This window comes from Mustela putorius, unplaced genomic scaffold (assembly GCF_011764305.1).
Source record: "Mustela putorius furo isolate JIRA1106 unplaced genomic scaffold, ASM1176430v1.1 tig00003983_pilon_pilon_pilon, whole genome shotgun sequence".
In the NCBI taxonomy this organism is placed as follows: domain Eukaryota; kingdom Metazoa; phylum Chordata; class Mammalia; order Carnivora; family Mustelidae; genus Mustela; species Mustela putorius.
In genome coordinates this window covers 12,400,401-12,423,736 of record NW_025422123.1, presented here as the reverse complement: position 1 = coordinate 12,423,736, position 23,336 = coordinate 12,400,401, and the positions used below count along the sequence as shown (strand labels likewise).

Below are 23,336 nucleotides of genomic sequence, written 5' to 3'. Positions count from 1 at the left end.
TAAGGCTATTAACGTTTCTATATTCTTCCTAAAAAGTATTCTTTGCCATCCACCTTAAGATGGTTTAATTTTACACTTAGTTGTCTCCCGCCCATTGGAAGCAGCTGAATGTAGACTTTAAATGAGGGTATTGATTAAACCGGCTATAACCACTATCTCAGCCACCACCAGAAGCCACAGCATCCCCAAACAGGACGCCAGCCAGTCACTGTGCTGAAAGTATCCTAGGAAGGCTCTGGTGCCATCCCCCAATTCTGCAACTCAGCCTCGTTGCTGGTGCTGGTTTGAAAGCCCATAAGGGAAAATCATTGCTGTTTGCAGTAACTGAATAGAGTTTAGACCATGCATGGGGGACTGAGAAAGGACTGTCCACGGGGAAGCTACTTTTCTCTGAGGAGTAATACTCATGCTCAGGAGTGACCACTACTCTCTAGGCCAGTGGGGAATGGGAACCGGGAGCGGTGGGGAGCAGGATGTCCCACAGGTCCTTTGCCAGGCCAGTTGATGGAGGTACGAAGGACTGGGCTGAGCCCCTGGGCCTGAGGCCTGCTGTCCAAGTTCCACCAGCCGTGTGCTGTGCCCCCTTGAATATTCCTTCTCTGCTCGCAGCCTCTGTCCCATCCTGTGGAAAAGGATGACCGGAGAGACTCTCCTGTTCTTCACGCCCACGTTAGCCTGGCTCCCTCCACCCTGACCGGCTGCGCCTTTCCCAGGCTCTTTTTCTTCCTCAGGGCTGTCCAGCCCCACATCCACAGTGGGATCAAGAGGGCCTGGGAGACCCCCAGAGGGTACATGCCCCCAGTGCACATGTGCGTTCTTCCAGAGGACAACCATCATCAGATCCACCGTCATTTTATCAGATTACAAAAAGTTGCCATGATCCAAATAGAGCTACCCGGTGTCTGACACAGACACTCCCTCTTCTCTTCCCCCTCCACACATATTACCTATCCTAAGTTCTGCTTCCTCTGGTCTACGTCCTTTTCTGGACTGCAGTGGTGTGTGGGAGGTTTTCCTTCATACATTTCTAACGTGTCAGTGACGCAACAGTCCACCACACCCAAGTAGCAGGACTTCAGAACTGCTCAAATGCATGTCTCGAGAATGCCACCAAGATGGTGGGCCTAGTGATGAGACTGGCAACATCCTGGAGTCCACAGGAATGCCCTTGAGATGACTTTGTATGGGTCATACTGGGCCAGAGGTCATAATTACCTTCCATTAAATGCCCCCAAGCTAGAGCCTCGGACTCACAAAAGAAGACCTGCTGTGCTGCCCACAACAAGCCCCTAGCCCCAGCTGGCTGCCCACTGATTTGAGCAGAGAGGCCCCTGTGGCCCATAGTGGAGGCCCCCAGAGGAGCGAAGCTTGACCTTCTGGCTCTCTAGGGGGCAGCAAAGCCCCCAGAACTCTTCACTGAAGGCTGTTCTGCCATGTGTTTTTCATCACACCACTGTTTGTAGAAGCTGCCAGAAAGCCAAGAAATTGTGGTAGCCTTTTTCCCCTTAGCTTTATTTTTTAAAGGAAAAAACCACATGCAAATACTCCAACCATTTTTTTGGTAAAATCACATTTGGTCCCACAAAGCATTTGGTGTCAAAAGAAATTCAAGAAGTCTCAAGTAGTTTCTAAATGAGACTAACTTCCCTTCCTTTCCTAAGACTGGCCCGGTTACCATTCAACAGGGAAGCACTGGGATCAGCGTTGTGATTATGACGGAAGGGGGCTGGGCATCACCTTTCACCTCCATAGAGTGGCCAGAGCTCAGAGGATCCAGAACTGAGAGGCAGGAGAGCAGACTCTGGCCACCTTTCCGTGGTGTGGATTGCCTTGGGTCAGCCTCTCTCCCATTTCCTCATGAGGGGATGGAACTGTGTAGTCCCTAAGATGCCTTTCAGCAGAAGCTCTATGATCCTGTGAGGATCTCAAAGTGCTTTTCCAGAGCTGGCTGTTATTTAAAATACCCCTCATGCATAGATGCTGTGAGAAGAAGTCAGGAGGGCAAATTGATAATATATCATGGTATGGCAAGTAGTCAGTCAACTAGCAAGTATGTACTGAGGACAGATGGGGTCCAGAACATTGCCAGAGGTAGAAGACGCTTTGAATTTATTATTTTGAGAAGTGTTCGTAGATATCTCACAATTGACAAAAATAGGAATGCTTCTTCTCACCCTCCGGGAAGTAGAGAAGCAACGTTAGTACCAAGGACAGGATCACGTGGTGACTGAGAAGATGGACTTTGGGGTCAGAATGACTTGCGTTCCAATCCATACCATGAGGTTGTGCCATACAAATCAGCCATAAGATTTCCGTAGTGTAGCAGAATACAGTTTATTCCTCACTCTGGCCAAGTCTAAGTGGGCAGAATGGCCCTCTTCTGTATTGTAGCCTTTGGAATATGTGACCCCCAAGACTCCTTTAGCAGAGAAAAAGTAAGAAGGTTTGTGCCAAAGGTTTTTAAGGGCCAGGGCTGTGAGTGGTCATAGCACGTCCCCTCTCAACCTATTGGCCAGAATCCAGTCTCATGACCCCAACCTAATTGAGAGGCAAAAGCTGGGAAATGCAGAGAAGCACATCTTTAATTCTCATATCTCTAAGATAATGATTGTAAAGTTGATCTCATGGGATTGTCATAAAAGATGATACTACTGGGTGCCTGGGTGGCTCAGTGGGTTAAGCCTCTGCCTTTGGCTCAGGTCATGATCCCAGAGTCCTGGGATTGAGCCCCACATCGGGCTCTCTGCTCAGCAGGGATCCTGCTTCCCCCTCTCTCTCTGCCTGCTGCTCTGCCTACTTGTGATCTCTGTCTGTCAAATAAATAAATAAAATCCTTAAAAAAAAAATGATACTACTGAGCCTAGTGCTGGACATCGAGAAAAAAACTCATGAAGCGACATCTTGAGGTATTAGAAAGCTAAGTCACTACCTTGTTTGTGATGATCTTCCAGATGCAATCTTAAGGACCTTTGTCTTAAAACCGCAGATCCCAAGGGATGTCTCTTAATGATTAAGCCAGACCATGTCTACCTCTGAGGATCATTTGCTTAATTAGCAGAGACAAGACAAACAGGCACACGGCCAAGGATCAGAAGAGTCAGAAGCATTAACCTGCTTTTCAAGTGAGGGCTTGGTGAGATGAAGAAGCAGGAATAAAGGAAAGGGAGAGAACTTTTCAGCTCATTAGAAAAAGGAGGGTCAACGTTCAAGATGCCAGGGGAGCCCCTAGGATCGGCAGAGGCCCCTCCATCAGGGCAGAATTATCTCTCTTTCTGCAGTGTATCCCCAACACCAGGGACAGGACCTGGCCATGGGGGGTGCTTAATGCACGCTGAGTTTATTGCGTGGGTCCCTTGTGTTCTGTGGCATGGTGGCCTGGGGCTAGTCAGTGAGAAGTCGGTAGGGGCCCTAAGGCAGTTAGAGCACTTCCATCTGCATACACACACACACACACACACACACACACACACACACATATGTTACATATATTATAAATAGTAATACACATATATTATAATATTTATATATACTATAATCATATGATAATACATATATATCTGTATAATATATATATTTCAGTACTATTTACAAAAAATCTTTTTTGTGAGAGAGGCCAACTATTTTGTATTCCAGAATGAAACTTAAGTGTAAGTCTAAGATGAATGCATTCGAAATAAGAGATCTTAAAAATAGAATGGAGAGAAATTGTCATCAGTTAGAGCAGAGGTCAACAAACTTCTCTGTAAGGGACTAGATAGTAAGTCTTTTTGGCTCCGGGGGCTGTAGAGTCTATGTCACAGCTATGCTGCTGTAGAGTGAAAACAGCCATCATATATGACATGTTAATGATGTAAGTGGCTGTGTTCTAATAAAATGTCTGATTACTGAAGTAGGAATTTCATATTATTTTCACAGGCCACAAAATACCATCCTCCTTTTGATTTTTTTCAGTGATTTAAAAATGTTAAAAACAAAAAAAGTGGGTGTCTGGGTGGCTTAGTTGTTAAGCATCTGCCTTTGGCTCAGGTCATGATCCCAGGGTCTCCCCGTGTGCATTGGGCTCCCCGTGTCTCTCTCTGTCAACTAAATAAATAAAAGCTTTAAAAAAATAAAAAATAAAATAAAAATGTTAAAAAACTATTCTTAGCTCATGAGAGGGAATATAAACAGATACTGGGCTGCACCTGCACCGTGGGCTGCAGTTCACTAATTCCCGAGTTAAGAAAAAGTCACCACGTCTTTGTCATCAGACCACATCACAGTCTTATTTCAAAGATGTTCCTATGAATGAAACGTATTTCTCAGAGTTCTAGAGAAACAGAATGTACTTTGTAGCCCACCTATCTGCATATACAAAATATGGTATGAAATACGGAGCGAACATGAACGCCTTTAACATCCCAGTAGCGCAGCCTCCTCAAGTCTAGTTACTGAAATCTGTGAGATTAATATTTGGATACACATTTCCCACAAAGACAAACTTCAGGTGGGACATTAAGCTGTACAGTAAAGTCTCAGGAAATCATAGCGCGTAGAAGACAGGCCAGCTCTCGCCTGCTTTCCCTGAGCACATGGCCCTTTGTCGTGCATCTCAGATTTGGTTCTATCTACTCATGTTGGGCCCACACTGAGAGTGAAGAAATGGTCAGATTATTGCCAGTCTGGTCAAATGATGGCAAAGCAAAACAAAACAACTAACCCAAACAAACAGTCTACTGAAAATGTGTTTTCTAGACCCTTCTCTTTTTACCTTACTAAGCAAGAGCACAGAGCACTTGGTATTTATTAATAATAATTTAAAGTAATCAGTTCTGAGAGCCTGCCAGATTCTGTGTGCAAAGGCCAAAATGGGGAAGGATGACCTTAAATTGCTATGGTCTTGGCTTACCTAGTATCTTGCAGGAAACTTGCCTGGTATCCCAGGGACAGCAGATGAATCTGCTTATTTCCAGTATGTTCAGGAAGACATGCTTGCTGGACCTGTGCAGAGCACCCTCTGCAGGCGGATGGAGAGTGCACGCATGGTGCTCCGCTGAGCTGGAGGGAGGGCTGTGGGGCTTTAAGGGTGAAGAGCTGAGTCCAAGAGGGCCACAGAACACGAACGGGAGAGCTGGGCTTCCAGAGTGAAGCTGCCTGGCTTGGTCCTAGCTTTGCCACCTAGCCACGTGACCTTAGGCAAATGGCTTAAATTTTCTGGGCCTCCTTTTTCTCACGTGGGAAATGAGCCCGATCAGAGTACCAACAGGATTGTGAAGACTAAGTGATGCATACTCATAAAGGGGCTAAAACCGTGCCCAGCACATGGCAGGCACTCAGTACAAGTTAGCTTTCGCAGGTGTCAGAGCAGTGGTGTGATGGAATGGAATAACGCTGCCCCGGGGGCAGGCCGGGTTCTCACAGTCCCCCGTTGATTTATGATCCGTGGGTCCTTCAAGATACATTTTCCCTCTCTGGTCTCTAGTTGTCCTCCCTGTAGAGTGAGGACCAGAATGCCTTCTGTATCTGCCTGATGGCAGAGGGCTGGACCCCGTGACTTTTTGAAGAGTCCTCCGATGGCAGTATCTGAAATTAAACAGTCACTTAGCAAGGCACAAGACTGGGTAGTCAGTCCTGGCTAGCTATTGGGCCAATCGAAAAGCAGCAGCAAAAAAAGAGAGAGACTAAGAGAGAGAGAAGGAGAAATGGAAGAAAGAAGGAAGGAAGGAAGGAAAGAAAGAAAGGAAAATGAAGGTTAGGGGAGGAAAGGAAAGAAAACAAGTAATTTTTTTTTTTAAAGTTTTAAAGATTTTTTATTTATTTGTCAGAGAGAGAGGGAGAGAGAGCGAACACAGGCAGAGGCAGAGGCAGAAGCAGACTCCCCGCCAAGCAAGGAGCCTGATGTGGGACTCGATCCCAGGACGCTGGGATCATGACCTGAGCTGAAGGCAGCTGCTTAACCAACTGAGCCACCCAGGTGTCCCCAAAACAAGTAATTTTTAAAGACTTTCATTCACATGATTTACAAGATTAAAAGAAATTTAAAAGGTATTTTCATTTTTTTTTTAAAGGTATTTTCATTTTAACCCAAAGCAATCCAACAGTAGGCAGTAGACAATTATTCACCCAGAGATCACAAAGATCCACACAACTGATAATGATGATAAGTAAGCCACCGTCCCTCATCTCATTCCATCCCTACCTGGCCCTACCCATACAATTTTTGTGAAATGACATTCCTAGAAAATTGGAGGGTGCTAAGGGGTTGAAGGCAGGGATGCCCACACAGGCCAAGTGTATCTCATTCAGTTTTAGAGACAATAGAAACTTGTCTTAACTCGGGTCTGCCTCTTACCTTCTTCTGGCTTCACATGAAAGCCTGTGCCAAGGTGAGAGGCTGGGTCGTTGCAAATCTAGCTGCACGCCTGGAAATAAAGTAATCAGAAACACTCGTCCTGCTGTCAGAGCCTGGTAAATTTTACTCTTACTGCATACAAATAAGAAGTGGGTGAAGGCTACTTCAGAAGAGCACCAGGGGTACCCTTTCTTTTGAGAAATAGCTTCAAAGCCCCAGTGGCGAGGTACCTTGTATCTCCTGGCTCCCAGAATTAGGGGTCCAGTTAGGATGATCCTAACTGCTGGCGGTACAGAGTTCATTTAGTACGGGTTGGGGAAATGTCAGGGGCACCTCCAGAATTTTGTATGGTGGTCTTGGATGAGACTCCGGTCCTCTGAGGGGTCTTCTGGTTCCCTGTCCACAGATTGTGTCTCCCACTGGCAGCCCTAGAGAGTATCCACCCTTCCTATAGGTTCAGCATAAGATCCCCAAAAGATCTGTAGATCAAACTAGAAAGGGGGAAAGGAGCTCCAAGTTCTCACTGATTCTAGAACACCACTCCCTCCATTCTAGGTACCCTAAACTGGCTGCGAAACACCGGGAGTCCAACACGGCCGGCATCGACATCTTCTCTAAGTTCTCCGCCTACATCAAAAACACGAAGCAGCAGAACAATGCCGGTGAGTTTCCCCCTTCCACTCAGAACTCCTGACAGCCCATCCCACTGACATCTCAGACACCCGGGTCCAAGAAGCATGGCACCAGTGCTGTTCACTGTTTGCCCACGTCCATGTCCCCTGTGACACAGGGAGTGGGGTGTAGATCCGTCTTTTTGTCTAGTGCAGGAGAAAAGGCCAGTGGGCCTTTGTACTGAATTTGGAGGCAGGAAGGCAATTTGTGTTCTGAGCCCGTAATGGTCTGTGCAGAGGTTTCCTGCCTCGGCCATACTGCTGGCCATTTGTCCCAGATTCACGACCATGCCTGGGTTCTTAGGAGGCCCTACCTGGGACCACATATTCCAGCTTCCTTCTGGTCCCTGCAGGCCTTCTGAAGGGGCTGTGCAGAGGTCATGATGGGACAGCACGGTCACCACGTGGGTGAACACTGCAGAGGGAGCCCGGCCCTCTGCTTCCTCCCACTGCTGCAAGCGCAGAGGATACTGGGGGTGCCGCAGCTCAAAACCTGACCCATCCCCCATCCAGCCTTGGCTACAGAGCCCAAGACTAGTTCTCCTGTGAGGGCTTCTCGGAGAGGTCTGTCTCAGTGCCTCATTTAAGCTCCTAGCACTTTAAGTACCTCATTTGGCCTTTCCTTTAAGAACTAGACAAAGCAGTTCGAATAGAACCATCAAATTGAGTACGTGTCACACTTGAAAAACTGTGTTTAAGACCTAGGAGGATAAAGAAGTTTTCTTGTCTCCCAGTGGGAGAATGAGACAGGCTTAGGGGCAGAAGCCTGGAGCCCAGCACAGGGCCTAACAGAGCAAGGCCTGCACGAATCTTGTGAATAAAGGAGTGAATGAATGACCATCAAATGAACACATGATGGACCCACACGTAGTGGGATATGCTAGACATTTCAGGAGCTCAGAGGAGAAAAGCATCTTTTTGGACGCGATGACCAGGACGGGCAGCTATGCTGAAGCGAAAGGGAAGACATTTTGGCAGGAACAGAGTTAGTGCAGTGGGAAAGCTGTGTCTGCCAGGGGTGTTCAGAGCAGGAAGGATTTACCACAGGGCCTTTGAGAAAGCTGCTCTGAGAGGGTTTCGACTGGGTTTCAGGAGGTGAAGGGAGATCAGTGGGCTCTGAGTAAAGGGAGGAGGTCGTGGGGGTGGGGGTGGGAAACTGCCAGCGGCAGAGACTGAAGAAAATGACCAGCGCCTGCAGCTCCAGCCTGAGGGTCGGGTTTTATCCTGTGGGTCACAGCGGCCATTCGAGGGGTGTGAGGAGGCATGAGAAGGAAACCAGCCTTCAGGGACAGGAAGAAGAAGAAGAAGGGATATGGAGAGATTTTAAACAAGTTCAGCGCTCCTGCTTGCCTGCTGTTTGGACCTGGGTGGGTAGAGGAGTGTCCCCAACAAAGCCATGTCCACCGGGGACTTGAGAATGAGGTCTTAACTGCAAATGGGGCCCAAGTAGGAAGGGAACACAGAGACCCGGGGAGAGGTCCGTGTGAGGGTGGAACAGGGAGGTTGTGACAACCAGACTGGGGGGTCACCAAAGCTGAAAGAGATGAGGAAGGACCCTCTAGAGAGCCTCAGGAGGGAGCACGGCCCTGCCGACACCTTGATTTTGGACTTCTGGCCTGTAACACTGGGAGAACAGATTTCTGGGGTGTTGGGTCACCCACCGTTGTGGTGGGGCTGGGAGGCACAGGTAGCCCTTCAGGGCCGCGTGTGTCAGGGAATTCAGCTCTGGTTTGCACATCCCCCATCCAAGGCCCTGTCCTCTCAGCCACAAAGACCTTCCTTGAGACTTGTCAAAGCACCCTCAGGATTATTTGGAACCTTCCAGAGTTTTCAAGTTACAAATGGCATTGACATCGTATCCATATTTACAGTTCTCTGATCCCAACCCCAAAGCAGCCGTTTCCACTGAACATCCCGTATCGGTTTCTTATAAACTCAAGGCTCTCCAATTTCCATTGTTTCCACGTCTTCTCTTTCCCCCTGTTTTTCTCTGGGTTGAGTTCTGTCCCTGTGAATCTTTATGCCCAGACTCATCTGTGCATTTCAGAGCCCCAGCCTTTCTGCTGTCCCAGAGAGCCTGTCCCCATAACAGCCCTTGACGTGGGAGTTCTTCTGTCCTGCCTTGAACTGGACTCCGAGCAATTGTTCCTTCCCTGTAACTATGGCCACTACCCTCCTCCTTCAGTTTCCCTTCCCTTCACCCTTACCCTCCAGTTCTGGTCTGCTGGGTCCAGAAGTTCTTAGCTCAGCAAGCCAGAAGCCAAGACAGAGAGTAGCTCGCTGGCTCACTGCACTCAGCCACTTGCCCCAGAGACAGGTCATACCCAGCTCTGCTTCCTGCCAGCTTTGTCGTCGGTGTCACCGGTGGCCCCCCTGGAGGCTGCAGCAAGACACCCCATGCTTCTGTTGATACCCCTCCATATGCTTCTTTCCCATTTCTCTCTCTGGATCTTCAACTCTGCATCTATTTCTTCAATATCCCCTCTTCAGATTCTCCCTTTTGTGTTTTCAACTTCATTATCTCTTGAAAAGAGCCCTCTCTCTCACCTTATCACCTAAAGCCTCCCAGTCCCCATAGGTGCACTGGCCATGGCAGTGTGCCTTTCCTGCCCTCTTGACATCAAAGTATGAAAAAAAACAGCACGGTGATGGGGTCCTGCCCTGTGGGTCATCTCTCCACTCTTGTGGTGGATACTGCGACTGCCATTCAAAATGTCCCTGTTTCACAAAACCTCAAAAGTTCCCTGCTACTGAGACCCAGCCCCCATCCAGGGGAGCCATTCATAGCAAGCACACAAGAGAACTATTTGTTAGTTTGTACATTCGGTCGTTCACTTATTCATTCAAAAACATGGGTTGCCTCGAACGGCTACAAGCCCAAGCTAATGTTTCAAGGGCATTTCTTGTGTACCAGGTACTATGCTAGGTCCTAGAGGGGTCAAGACAAATGAGACCAAGTCGTTGTCCTCAAAGAGCTAACTCGGGGAGGGGTGGAGGGTGGAAAACATATGAACAGGTGATTACTGAGACTCCACATCTGCCATTTCTAGCTGTACAATTTTACTAGAGAGACTTCTCTCTAAGCCTCTGTTTCTGCACCTATAAAATACACTTAGGAAGGCTTTCAGTTTCTGCATCTGCCAAATAAGGCAATTAATAGCACGGCCAGTTCTATAATGCAGATTCGTTAAGTCAGGGCCGACGAATTCTGACACGTGGGGAATGCTCATTTACTTTTAACTTTGATTATAGCTGCTACTGAAAAAAACATGAGTACTGGAATCAGAAAATCCCACTTCAGCTCTTATTTCCACCACCCCCAGCCAGCACTTCCAAATCTCGCACTCACATCCTCTCATTTCTGTGTGTTTCATTTTGTCTCCATGTTTTGGTGTCTTCTCCTCCTCTCCAAAGGCTATAGGGAGGAAGGTCCGTGACCTGGGCCCGCCTGTCACACCTTCGGGATTGTTGCTTTTGACCCCAAGTTAGGGTTTTGTGCTCTGGTCTGGTGTCTGTCACTGTACGGCCTCCTCCCTCGATAGCCGCCCCAGCCGGGTCCCGTTGGTCTGTTGAGAGCAGATCCCCCTCCACGCCCTACCACGTCCCCTTCTCAGACGTGCTCTTCAGTTGGCTTAAAGACAGCCTGGACTTTCTCATGAGATTCTCGCTGTCCCTCCCTTTGCACACACTCTCTAAACAAATAAATAAAAGTCTCAAGACGCCATACTTAATAAGACGCTATATGGCCTTACTTTCTGGCCACTTGGGTTTTCTCCCACCACCAACCTGGTTTGCAGGCGATGCAGGGACTTTGTTTCCCCTTATCTCAGAGACCGGCAGCTGTGTGGCGGTTCACCTTAAATACTGAAATCCACTGCCTGGGTTCAGAACCCAGCGTCCCTCTCTTCTTGCTGGCCTGGGGACACCAGGCAAGTTACTGCAATTCTCAGTGGGGTTCAAGTTTCTTCATCTGTAAAGTGGGGGCACTAAATGTCCGTACCTTGTAGGTGTGCCAGCAACAGTGCTGGCACTGGGTTCAGATATCAGCTCTATTTTCATTCTGTTCAGTCAGTCAGCATACAGTTCAACATTAGCTTTTGATGCAGTGTTCAGTGATTCATGAGTTGCTTGTAACATAATATACTGAACATTATCATCATCTTCTTCGTAATTTTTTTTTTAAGACAAATGTCAGCTCTTGTTCTGTGCTGTTATCCAGAGGCAAACAGGTACACCTCAGCAGCGAGGTCTGGGTAAAAGGTCTGGGGGTATATATAGTACAGTCCATGAGTGAGAGGAAGGGAGCACTAGGGACAGCATGAAGGTTCACCCACACTTATGGGAGAGCAGCGAGAGAGAAGTTAGGGAGGAAGGTTAAGAAGGATTGGCCAAGGAGTGAAGAAGAAATCTGAGAAAGGCAGAAGACAGGGAAGATCCTGAAGCTGAGGAAGGAACGTTTGTTTTATTTTGTTTTGTTTTTAAGAGTGATCTGTGGTACAAAATGCTATGCAAAGGATCATGGGAGGCTTTGTGCTGTGCACAGCTCCCTGGAAGGGTCCTTGGGCATCCTTCTTTGATGGCAGCCCCTCGCCTACAGTAGCCCGTTCCTCAGATCCTACACAGCAAGTGGGGGTCCAGGCTGGCTGGAGAAGCAGGGCCCTTCTCCCTTGGGGAGGCGAGGGGGTGTAGGCACAAGAGGAGACCGCTCTGAGTGGGATCAAGAGCCCACTGGGAGGCAGTGCTTGTGGCCCTGAGAAGGGACATCCCTGAGCATGCAGAGAGCAGCACTGGGCGTGGGTTTGGCTGTGGGTTTGGCTCCCTGCTGTGAGCCCCTGCAAGGTACTTTTTCCATCCAGTAGGATGGCTACCTAGCCTCCTGGGTGCAGTAGTGAAGGTTTGCAGCTGAAGGATCATGGGACGGTGTCAGCTTTGTCCATCCTGCCTTTGGCACATCTGGTAACACAGGGGCAGTCAGCAACAGTCAGCTCTGTCGCCACCCCAGTCCGCTGTCTGCCCTGCTGCGTGGCTCAGACTCGGAATCCGGCGGTGGCATGGCCTCTACCTTCAGCAGCGCGTGGGCCTCCAGCTCTCACATCACATCCTCTATCTCTTTCCAAAATTGTTGCCCTCTGGCCCTGCGGTTTTCACCCTCCTCTGAGATGCCATTGTGGCACATGGACCTCCCCTGGCCAGAGACTCTACAGCTCTGTCTCTCCTGGCTCCCGTGCCCTACTCTAGCTCCCGCTCCGGGCTGCTCCAGTCCATTGCTTGTGGGTTTCCGCCCACCCCCTTCTTATACTGGTCTTCCCTACTCTGTCTTCTCTATGGTGATCTGGGCCTTTCTGTCTGCATACCCACCTTACACTGTGCATGTGTAACCCTCAAAATGCTGTTTGAACAGACTAAAAATCTCTGCCAAACCCTTTGGCTTTCAAGAAATTCATTTTAACTGCTGACACTAGTCCGGCTGTGAGATACTCTATTTTACTTGATTTTTCACAATCTCTGTTTTTTTCGTATGCCTCAATCCTATTCAGCCTACAAGTTTCTTTCAGGTCTTGAACATAGGGCATGCGTGGGTGATTCACAAAAGGGTCTAACCCGCATCTTCAGTTCTCTGTTACTATGTTTCAAGTCCCTTTTACCTTTCTTCCCGCCCCATTCCGTTTCCCCAGATACACTTAACGTTCCTGCCCAGGATCATGACGGTGTGGTTGTCCGTATTCTTTTCCCATTTTCTTTTTACCTGGACAGGGAGTGGACATACATATGCACGTAGACTAGGGCAACAGCCCTGTGTTTCTCCTGCTCCCTTCACACCTGCACCTGCTGCCATCGTCATCCTTGCGCACATGCTGGCTTCCGAGGGACTCTCTTTCCTTACCTCCCACGGTGTGCAAAAAGCCCCCCTCAGTGGCTTTTATCTCACGCATACATCATGTGAAGCCTTATGGCTTTCCCTAGCTACAAAACACACATACACGTCAGGCTGCTGGTACCCCGTGTTTCTGAGCCGAATGATTTATTTTTCCCCCCCGGTTTGGATGGTTTTGGTGTTGCGAGGCTTCCTTGGAATCCCCTCGTCTCTTCTTTCTTCAAGTGCAGCATTCCCTTATATTTTTGCCTTTGTGTTCGTCTGTCTAATGGGCATTTTTAGTTTCAAATGTATCCTCACTCCGCTCGCTCCAGAAAGGCTTGATAACTGCTCGGAGGGGGACGTGATGCACAACCACGCAACACACACGAGGACGGGGTGCGAATGGAAAGCCAGGGCTGCACACAGACGCAGACCACAGATTTGGCACTAAACCTTCTAGCACGGGAAGCCCAAAGGGACCCTCTGGTCAGCTACAGTTTGGTTCTCCCCCTGGACAAAAACATACAGACCTCCCAGAAGAGGAACTAGTATTACCGATCTGGGGGCTGAGTCCTGGTATGGAGGAGCTGCTATTTTCATTGGCTTTGGCCTTTGCCTTGTGTGATTTCCCTTCTCCTGTCTGTAGACTCCAGGCTGCCGACTTCACGCTCCTGTGACTTCTCTCCTCTTTCCCTGCAGGTGCCTACTTCACCTTGCCCCTCCCCCACCCAAGTCAGATAAATATTTCAGACTTTTCTTGACTTGTACCCCTTTTCCCCCCAAAATGCATTTTTTCCTTTTTCCTCTCTATGTATCCCAAGGGCCCTTAGAGCCCCCTGCAGCTTCAGGCCTATTCCACCAGCTCTCCTCCTGCTTTTTGTCATTTCCAAGACTCAGATCAACCCACCTACCCATGTCTGTTTTCATCATGAGGCTCAGGCACCTGAGCGGGCTGCCTTTGCAAAGATGTGTCCCTCTCCACTTAAGGATGACTTGTGCTATCCTACCATACCCATCCTAAAGTATTTGTCCTAATAAAATACTTCTACCTTCCTAAATAAAGCCCTAAAAGCCTTCCTTGGGTACCGAAGGTGTGCTGGGACACAGTGCTGTGTGTTTAGTGTAAAGTCCCACACCACAGACTGAGCTGTCTCTCTAGCTTTTGCCCTTCCTTAGTTAGAAGTGCTGTGGCCATATTTTCCAAACTGAAGATCAGCTGTCTAACAAATTGCTTTCATTGAAAATAATCCAATTATAAGAAATTGGTACTGTCCCAGAAAATCCAGGACACATGTCCCAAATTGAAAAGCAGCTGGTTGGCGCTTAGCCCTCTGCTCCCCCTTCTCACCAACCCAAATCCAAACCCAGCAGCCACCACAGGGGGAAGGAGAGTCTATCATGGTTCCTACCACCTCCTGACCCCAGATCCTTTGCTGAAACACGTGATCCTTAGACACGAAGCTTGCTGAGTAGTCCTGATTCTGTTTGCAAACAAAGGCCAGGGTTTCCTCCTTTCTGAGACTCACATCAGCAGCTTCACATCCTGAGACCTGGAAACATGAAGTGGGCTCTGTTGGCTTCTTCTGAGAAAATTGGCGATCATAGCCACATATCAGGAAGAGGACTCTTGGAATGTTCTAGAAACCTCGGTGAGCTCATCTCATCATTGCAATGATCATTCTCACTTGATGGACGTGTCATTAAAGGATGACATGGCACATATTAACACAATATCAGTTACTCCCATCCTGTCCCTCTCTCTTCCCCTCATCTTCCCCCAGAGCCCTCATCCGTGGTAGCATGACCAAGCCATATGCACCTGCTTTCCTTGCTCCTTTCTGCACTCAGGCCTGAATCTTCAAACTGTCCCGACTTCTCTCTTTATCTAAAAGGTGTCCCTTGCAGTGAGCCATACTCACTGGCTGACGCTGATGGAAAAAAATCTGTCTATAGCCCTGGCCATCTTTCTTTCCCTGCCGCATGCCCAGTGGTTTGTGTCCACACGAGCTCACTCCTGCCCTTCCACCTCGCAGCCCGCCTGTCTGGCTGACCATTCCAGCAGATGGGCTCCTCCCGCCCCCTGATCTGTGTGCACCTCCCTGTCCCAGTGGTCAAGTACCTACTTCCTAGCTATACCCCTCACTCCCTTCTAGTAAAATCTGTCATTAAACAAGGCCAACCCCACTTGATGTATGGAATTTGAGGCTCATGGGCTTTATCCCAATACGAAGAAGTTTAGTTAAATCTGTACAATGGGCTGCCAACAAAAGAAGTGAGTGTTCCGTCACTGAAGGGGAACAGAAAGAGGCTGGACCTATGGAGGTAGGAACTGCCTGATCTAAAGTGTCATCTCATTATTTAATTACCAGTTAAAAACAAAAGATGCTTTCAGATAAACAAAAATCCTTTCATTTCAACTATAACATATTGATTGTGAGAAACAGCCCGATTTCAGAGATGTCAAGTATGAAAACATGAAACATGAGAGGTAGATGATTCCCATAAACTTTCCCAAATGGAGCATTCTATAATTTGCTAGAAGCTCTGCCATGGAGCATCAGATCCTCCTTACGCTTGGCCTTCAGTGATGCCTTTGGAAAGAAAGTGAATTGAGGTCAGCATTACTTTCAGATCTCTCTAGGCTGTCCGTCCTAACTCCATATTGGCTGAGGGGTCAGCTGTGTCCCTGTCTCTCGTGCCTGGAAACACATAGCACCTGTCTCATAGGTTAGGGATTGACAAGCATTTCCTTCTTTCCTTTCAGGTTTTATTTATTTATTTGAGAAAGTGAGAGCAGGAGAAGGGGGAGGGGCAGAGGGAGAAGGACAAGAAGATTCCCCGCTGAGCAGTGTAAGAGCCCAATGAGGGCTTGATGAAGGACTCGATGTGGGACTCCTCGATCCTAGGACCCTGAGATCATCACCTGAGCCAAAGACAGACACTTAATTGATTGAGCCATCCAGTCTCCCCCCTCCCCAAACATTTTCTATGAAGGGTCAGATAAATATTTCAGACTTTTCAAACCACAGAGGCTGTCCCACCTGCTCAGCGCACTGTTGGAAATATAAGGGAACCACAGACAACACACAAGCAAGGGAGTGTGGCTTCACTTACGGACACCCACCATTTGAATTTCACATTCTTTCCAGGGGTCATAAAATAGTCTTCTGAAATTTTTCACCCATCCCCAAATGTAAAAACCATTCTTAGCTTGAGGGCAGTGTGAAACGACCAGTGGGCTGATTTGGCCCTTGGACAATAATTTGCTGACCTTTTCCTCAGGACATCTCAGACTCTAAGAGCAAATTTCTTAATTTCTAGACCTCTCAGCCTCCTCCTCTGTAATAGGGAGAGTCTAACAGTGTTCTTTCTTGTAGCCTTGTCATGTTAATAACATGAATGAATGCAGTAAAGCCCCGAAGACAGTTCCTGGCACACCATAGGCACCAATATGGGTTAGCTATTGCTACTTTGCTGCTGCTAATTTCATAAATCCTCCCCCAAATTCCCTGGTGTCGGCCCTCCGCTCTGGGTGGCCCGGCTCTCATTGAATGTAGCAGCATGTGCTGCCCTCTTCTGGCAGCGGGAGGGATCTGCGCTAGAGGGGGCTGATCGGTTCAGCTTGGAGAGGCCTGTGGATTTTCAAGCATCCTCTTCATAGGAGAACCAGTTATACCCCAAGTTTTGGCTGGGGCTTCAAGAAGAGGCCACATCTTCTTTGGGGACTCAAAGCCATCTTCCATTCTCTGTCCCCCACACCCCAGGGTGGCGCACGTCCAGCAGGCCCGACGGATCTCCGGAGAGGCCGCCGGCTACCTGCTAACCAGATGCCCTCATTGCTTCTCTCTCCCTTCCCTCTTCCCCTTCCACCACCTCCAGTCTTGACTGTTATGAACCTCCTGGACCTAAAATAGGAAGGTGTTTGACAGGCTTCAAAGCGGCCGGGGAGGGCCGTGAGCCCAGAACCACCAAGCCCCCTACAATCAAAGGCCTTCTCCCAACGCGTCCTGAATGCGGACCGCTGTGGGGGCGGGGGGGGGGGGTGAGAGCCGGGAGGCGCGAGGCGGCAAGTTTTTCCGGATCCCCCAGGATGTGGCGTGCCGTGTTTAAAAGAGAGTGGATATTTATTATCCCAAGCCACTTCAATCACGAGGGGATTCTTTCCTCCTCCTCTTCCTCCCTCCCAGCCCTCGGCCCCATGTTCTGGTGGTGGGCCCAGTCTGAAGGCCGCGGCCTCTCCAGGGGGAGGGGCACGGCCCCGCCTCTCATTCAGCCCCCCCCCCCCCCCCCCGGTTCTGGGGGGAGAGCTCAGGCCCTATGAAAAAGGCAGGAATGTGAACTCTAATGACTCCGGTGAGGCGCAGAACCCAGCGAGGTGGCTGTGGGATTCCAGGTCTACCCTGTCAGAAACACTGACCTGTTCTTTTGGAGAAAGACAGCTGTGTCCCAACTCAGGACAACTGGTTCCCCGGACAAAGTCCCCAGCCCAAGCGGTTATCATGGTGGAGGCTCCTGGGTGGTCCCCGGACCACCGCAGTGGTGAGGATAACGAGGTGACTGTCTTGCCACTTCCTCATAAAGCAGCCATTGCTGTCTCGTTTCAAAAACGCCTCTGGTCATAAAGGAACCCTTCAGGCTGCCTTCCTTGGCCACCCCTGTGCGCAAAGAGCCAACTCAGGATATTTTGTTTGTTTGTTTGTTGGGTTAAAGTTTTGCTTTGATTAGCATTCTTACAAGGAAAAACAAATAACCTAGGTTCAGTGGGACCCACCTCCGAGGCTTGGCGCGTCCTGTACCCATGCACCCCCTCCCAGGCGTCGGGTCCTTGAGACTGGGAGCAAGAGGGAGGGGAAGGACTGAGTATTTCCTTCTGGCACCTCCCAGGAGTTGCCCAGGGGATTCCTCTAGAGGGCCTTTGATTTGGTTCATTATCGAGGCGGATGCCGGCAATTTCTAATTTAACAAATTTCGCTTCTGAACCGAATCTTTGGAGGGCGGTTGGTGGTGGCATGGCACACTGACTGTGGGGGGGGGGGAGGGCATGGGGGGACGGTCCTGCGTGGGTGGGCGCATTCATTAGTGGAAGGAGCCGGTGTTAGCTGGGTGGGCTCCCCGGCTGGAGTAGAGCAGAGACCACCAACACCATTCCATGTGGTGGAATTTCCCGCTGTCTGACCAGAACGAGTTCGCCTGGCCTGGCCTGGCCTCACGTCAAGGCCTGGGGAATAAAGGAACATAAAATGACTCATTTGAACCCTAGTTAAATGCTTTTTCACCCTCGGCTACCGTTACCTCATTCTGTGTACTCGACACCTCTTGTCTTTGTGCGGTCTTCACATGGGAGCTAAATATGTTTCTCTGTCTCCACACACGCACATGCACACACACACACGTGTGTGTTCTGATATTTCTAGGCACTAGCCAAGGCCATTCAACAGCTCCTGAAATAAATGGCATGTACCCATTCATCTGAAAACATGTGCTTACATGTGGAGTTTTATTAGTGATGAGACACGACATGGGCCTCACATCTTCAGTATTCAGCATGATGGTAGTTAGACCACAGAAGGGCAGTCGTGTGTGCGTGAGTCTGTTTATACTCCCATCATGTGCATGTGGGTCAGGAGAACTGTAGTTGGTGACACGGGGTCTGTGCTTAGAACTCCTCATCTATGATTAGCACATAGCTCTGAGGGAAAATTCTCTCTTGTTTTGACTCTTGGTGGAGAGTGGGTCTGGGCAAAGTAGCATGTAGAATGGGTTTTGCCGTTTTTGGGGGATGACAGGATAGGAAATCCAGGTGGTGTCCTGAACCTTCTATCGAAAACATTGAGACACCTCAATGATAAATGCTCCTTGTCAAGTTCAATACTGTCCCATCCAAGCAGGATGGACCATGGTTTCTCCTTGTCTCACAGGAGAGGTTGGCGCATGGAGCGATTGTTCAGAAGGCGTGAGGGAGCCATGATGGTCACAGGAAAAACCAGGCATTTCTCAGCTTTCAAACTCTTTTGCTACAAACTAAGTAATGGGAATTGAAACCGAGACTAAATCCAGTCTGGTATTTGGAATTATGTTCTACGACTGGAACTGTCTCTCAGTTGAGAACCTATAATGCTTTCATAGCCTCTGTTGTAGTAAATGGAGCCTCATGGTGGGAAAAAAAAAAAAAAGAATTTTTTTCTGTACCACATATAAAACCAATCAATAAGAACAATTAGAACAGTTCTCTCATGAAGACTGTCAGTGTGGTGGTGGTAGCAGTGTTTGCTTAAGTGGTATTTTTCTTATCATCCTCATTTTTATAAAATGCATTCAAGGAACATTGAACGTAGTGTTAGAGGTGGAATTTCACCAAGAATCAGAAGTGAAGACACAGAAAACCAAATACTTGTGTTCTTCCAGCCACAAGTCAGAGGTCAGACTATTCTTCTAGAAAGCCCTGGTCAAAGAAGCATTTAATGATCCGTGTCATAGTAAGAAATATATTTCTCTGCGCCCAGAACCCCTCCCATTCCTGAATATTCTAGAGAAGGGGGTTGAACCACATGATTCCTTTGTGTTGAGCTCTGACTCTGATGATCACGTGCCCATTGGTGTTTGCAATGACAATTACCCATGTTTGGCTTCTGTTTGGGGGACCTCAAAGGCAGGTTTTATTCAACACTTGGCCCACGTCTGACCCTGGTCTTGGTCTTACCTGTGTCACCTGGCTTACAGATGCCGGGTTGCTGATGACCTATACTCGTTTGACTCTGATGAACCACCAGGAGGGCATACCAGGCCAAACAAATGATTTCCCTTCATCCATCCCTGAGAGACCAAATGTTATCATTACATGAAGAAAGGGAACCATTATAGGCCCTTTAATGAAATAAAGCCAGTTGCATAAGCATATAGAGACATATAGAATTACATTTTAGGGGCCCTCACTTTTCCTCAAACCCCACTGAAGAGCTCATTCTTTCAACAAACACTTATTCAGTACCAAGCACTGTGCAAGGTGCTAGAATAGTAATGGAATAAAGAAATATTGACAATATCTATGTGAATTGGCAAAGGTTGTGTTTGGCCGCATGTCATAGAAACCTGATTACAGATGCTAAAGCAAATATTGATTATGTTTTCCTTAGCAAAAACCTAGGCAGCATTTTACTATGTGCCATGCCCTGTCCTAAGTACTCTTTGTAAATGTTCACTTCTTAATAGGAGTTTGCTTTTCTCACATAACAAGTCCAGAGAGTAGAGAGGTCTGGGTGGTTGTAGTTGCTCAGAGTCATGGGTCTAGATCCTTAGAGCACGAACCCTCTGTCTTTAATGTGTGACTTTCATCCTCATGTCACAAGATAGATACTCTGCTTCCAGACGTTAAGTCTGAGTTTTAGGCAAGGGCAATTGTGTCTGTCTTTTCTCTCCCAAAAGCCATGAATTTCCATGAATTTTCACTTCTATCTTATTGGTCATACCAGGCATTTGGTCTTCTCTAGTAAAAGTCTGGGAAGAGAAGCGTTTTTAACTGGGATATTACCACTCTGAGGAAATCTGGGTTCTTTCAGTAACAAAGAAGGCAAGCATGAATATTTGCATATAACTGACTTTCAGCTAAAGGTGATTTAAAAAAAAAAAAAAAGAGAGAGACTACAGTGAAAATAGCTGATCTAGCCATGCCAAAAAAAGCCATAGTATTTCAAATTCTCCTTTGAGGTTGACCAACTCTGAATCATTTCCCCACGTTGATTTTAAAAAATAGAAGAATAGGGGTGCCTGGGTGACTCGGTTGGTTGAGCATCTGATTCTTGGTTTTGGCTGAGGTCATGATCTCAGGGCCCTGGGATGGAGCCCCATGAACGGCTCTGTGCTCAGTGAGAGTCTGCTTGAGATTCTCTCTCTCTGCCCCTCCCGCTGCCCGGCTCTCTTTTTGTCTTTCTCAAATAATAAATCTTTAAAAAAAAGAAAATAAAGAAATAGATGTATAAAATTGTACCCTTAGGGGTGCCTGGGTGGCTCAGTGGGTTAAACCTCTGCCTTCAGCTCAAGTCATGATCTCAGGGTCCTGGGATGGAGCCTCGCATCGGGGCTCTCTCATCAGCAGGGAGCTTGCTTCCCCCTCTCTCTCTGCCTGCCTCTCTGGCTAGTTGTGATCTCTCTCTGTGTCAAATACATAAATAAAATCTTTAAAAAATTGTACCCTTAATCTGCAACACTTCAAACTTTAGAAGACGCAAGCCATGCGATTAAGGCACCCAGCTGAGAGCTTCTCCTCCGAGACCATAATCCATGTGGAGGCAAGTTCGGGCACCCAGAGGGCTGCTCTGAGCAAGGGGGTTGGAGGGTCTAATTGTGGTGTGTTGGGGGACTTCTGCAAAAGTATCCCTCGACCCCCACCCCTGTGGAACTTACCCCTTAAGGTCGCTGCGTTGCATGACTAGGAGGAGCAAGGCTCTCTCTCGGGTGGGGCTGTGGTTACGACAGCAGAGTCAGAGTGAAAGGACCAGCTGAATATTCAAGAAAACACTGCCTAACTCATCTGGGGTGACTTCCTCAGGGTAGAGGACAAGTCAAGCACAATATTTATCCAGCAGACTTTTTTCTTGCAACTCTAGGAACTTACTAGCTCTTTTGCATGCTGTTGATGTATTTTCTACATCACGCAGCGTCCTGCCTTGCACAAAAGAACGGCTCACTGCGTGGCAGACATAGTTCTAAACCTCCAACAGGCATCGCTCATGGCTACCCTACGAGGTGTGCTTTGTTAGGATCTCTGTTTCGCAGAAGGAGGAAACTGAGGCTCAAGAGGTTAAGCAGCCTGCCCAAGCTCGTAGGTGGCCGAGCCAGGATCCCCACACAGGCAGCTAGTCCCATCGTCCGTGCGCCTGACCTCTATACGGGATACAAAGAAATAATCCATTATTTAAAAGGCATGGGGTGCTGAGTTTTTAAACAAGAGTAGGCGGTTCATTTAGGAAACTGTGATCCAGTCAGTCCATAAACCATGGAAAAACTACCATGTGTGTTTCTCAAATAATCCCAGCTTCGTTTGGAGAGTCCTCACTCAGCACAATCCCAGCTTCGTTTGGGGAGTCCTCATTCAGCAGCCACAGGAGGCCAGGAACACGGAAGCCGGCCCACCCACCGTGGGTGCTGGACAGAGACGCGTTAACAAAGGAAAGCTTGGGCAGCCAGGTGAGAGTTCACAGGACAGGCACAGAACAATGGACACCAGTAATCATTTAGATTTAGAGCTGTGGTGGCCGGGTTCTAAATTTGTCAATGGCTATTATAGAAAAGACGTAGGCATTTGAGGATGAACAGGACAAAATGTGGTTAAATCACTTCAGCCTGAGTGTTTAGAGGGAGTGAGCCCTGAGAAAGGTCCAAACGCTGCACTGAGGGCGCAGAAAATCTCTCCCTTGACTATGTTCATACCCGGGTGTTTGTTCATGAAGACGGAGCCTAGTCTATGGCTTAAAAATAACCTGTTACAAAGTAACCATAAAAATCTCACAGTTCTCAGCCTGATTCAGTCTGCTACATAAACTACAACCAGCATTAATAGCTCCAGTCAGCATTTATGTCGTTCTTTCTATTAGCACAATGGTTTTTACAACCATTTATGAGTTTCTGGAAAGCCTAATAGAAAACACACATACATGTTTTACACGTTGGCCGTGGAAGATGCCGTTTGCGTCGGACGAAGACAGGCCAGGCCAGGAGGGGTCGCCGCCGCCCCGCGGCTGAGGTCTGGGCAGGCCTCCCTAACTGGGAACACAGTGTCTGCGGGTTCCCCTGGCTAGCCACGCCCTCCCTGGCCCCTTTCTGCTGCTTGCTCTTTCCACTGCCTAGCTCCAGTCAGAGTCCGTCTTTCTCCGTCTCTCTCCCTTCCTGTCGGATAAGTTATCACTGGGGGAGCTCACAGGGTACAAGGTGTGTGTATAAGAGGAAGTCTAAATTTGAAGACATACGTGATCATCTTCTTGAATTCACTGTGGCTTTCAGATTAGAAAATTATTGGAATCTGGAAGTGTCTATATTATGCATACCTCCCTTCATACTTTAAGAAAAAACATCTTAGGAAAGGCAGGCCAAGGTTGTCCTAAATTCTTTACCATGCTGGTATGTTAAACATAGCCAAATGATTGCCAAAGATGTGTCTTAAAAAAAAAAGATATATATATATATATATATATGATATGTGTGTGTATGTACATATATATACACACATACATATATATTTTTCAATGCATGTGCTTTTACATACACATACATATATGTACAAATATATACACATATATGTATATATAACATCTGCCTATATATAACATATATGTATATGTACACACACACACACACAGAGTTTCTTTGTTTTGGGGAGTCATACTTTCCAACATGAGGAAAGAGCAGGTTGATCTGTGTTGATTCTGCACGATGATCCCCTGTTGGGCTTGGGGAAGAAGCTCTACAGAGGATCTGTTTCTTC

General features: G+C 48.0%; 1 protein-coding gene across 2 annotated transcripts in view; it reads left to right on the top strand.

Moving 5' to 3' along the window:
* Positions 1 to 23,336, top strand: part of CLIC5 (chloride intracellular channel 5) — a 155,754-nt gene that overhangs the window by 114,529 nt on the left and 17,889 nt on the right. For both annotated transcript variants that reach the window (XM_004739775.3, XM_004739776.3), the window contains exon 4: positions 6,887 to 6,993. In XM_004739775.3, coding sequence (XP_004739832.1) covers positions 6,887 to 6,993 — 107 coding nt within the window. The remainder of the gene's footprint in view (positions 1 to 6,886; positions 6,994 to 23,336) is intronic.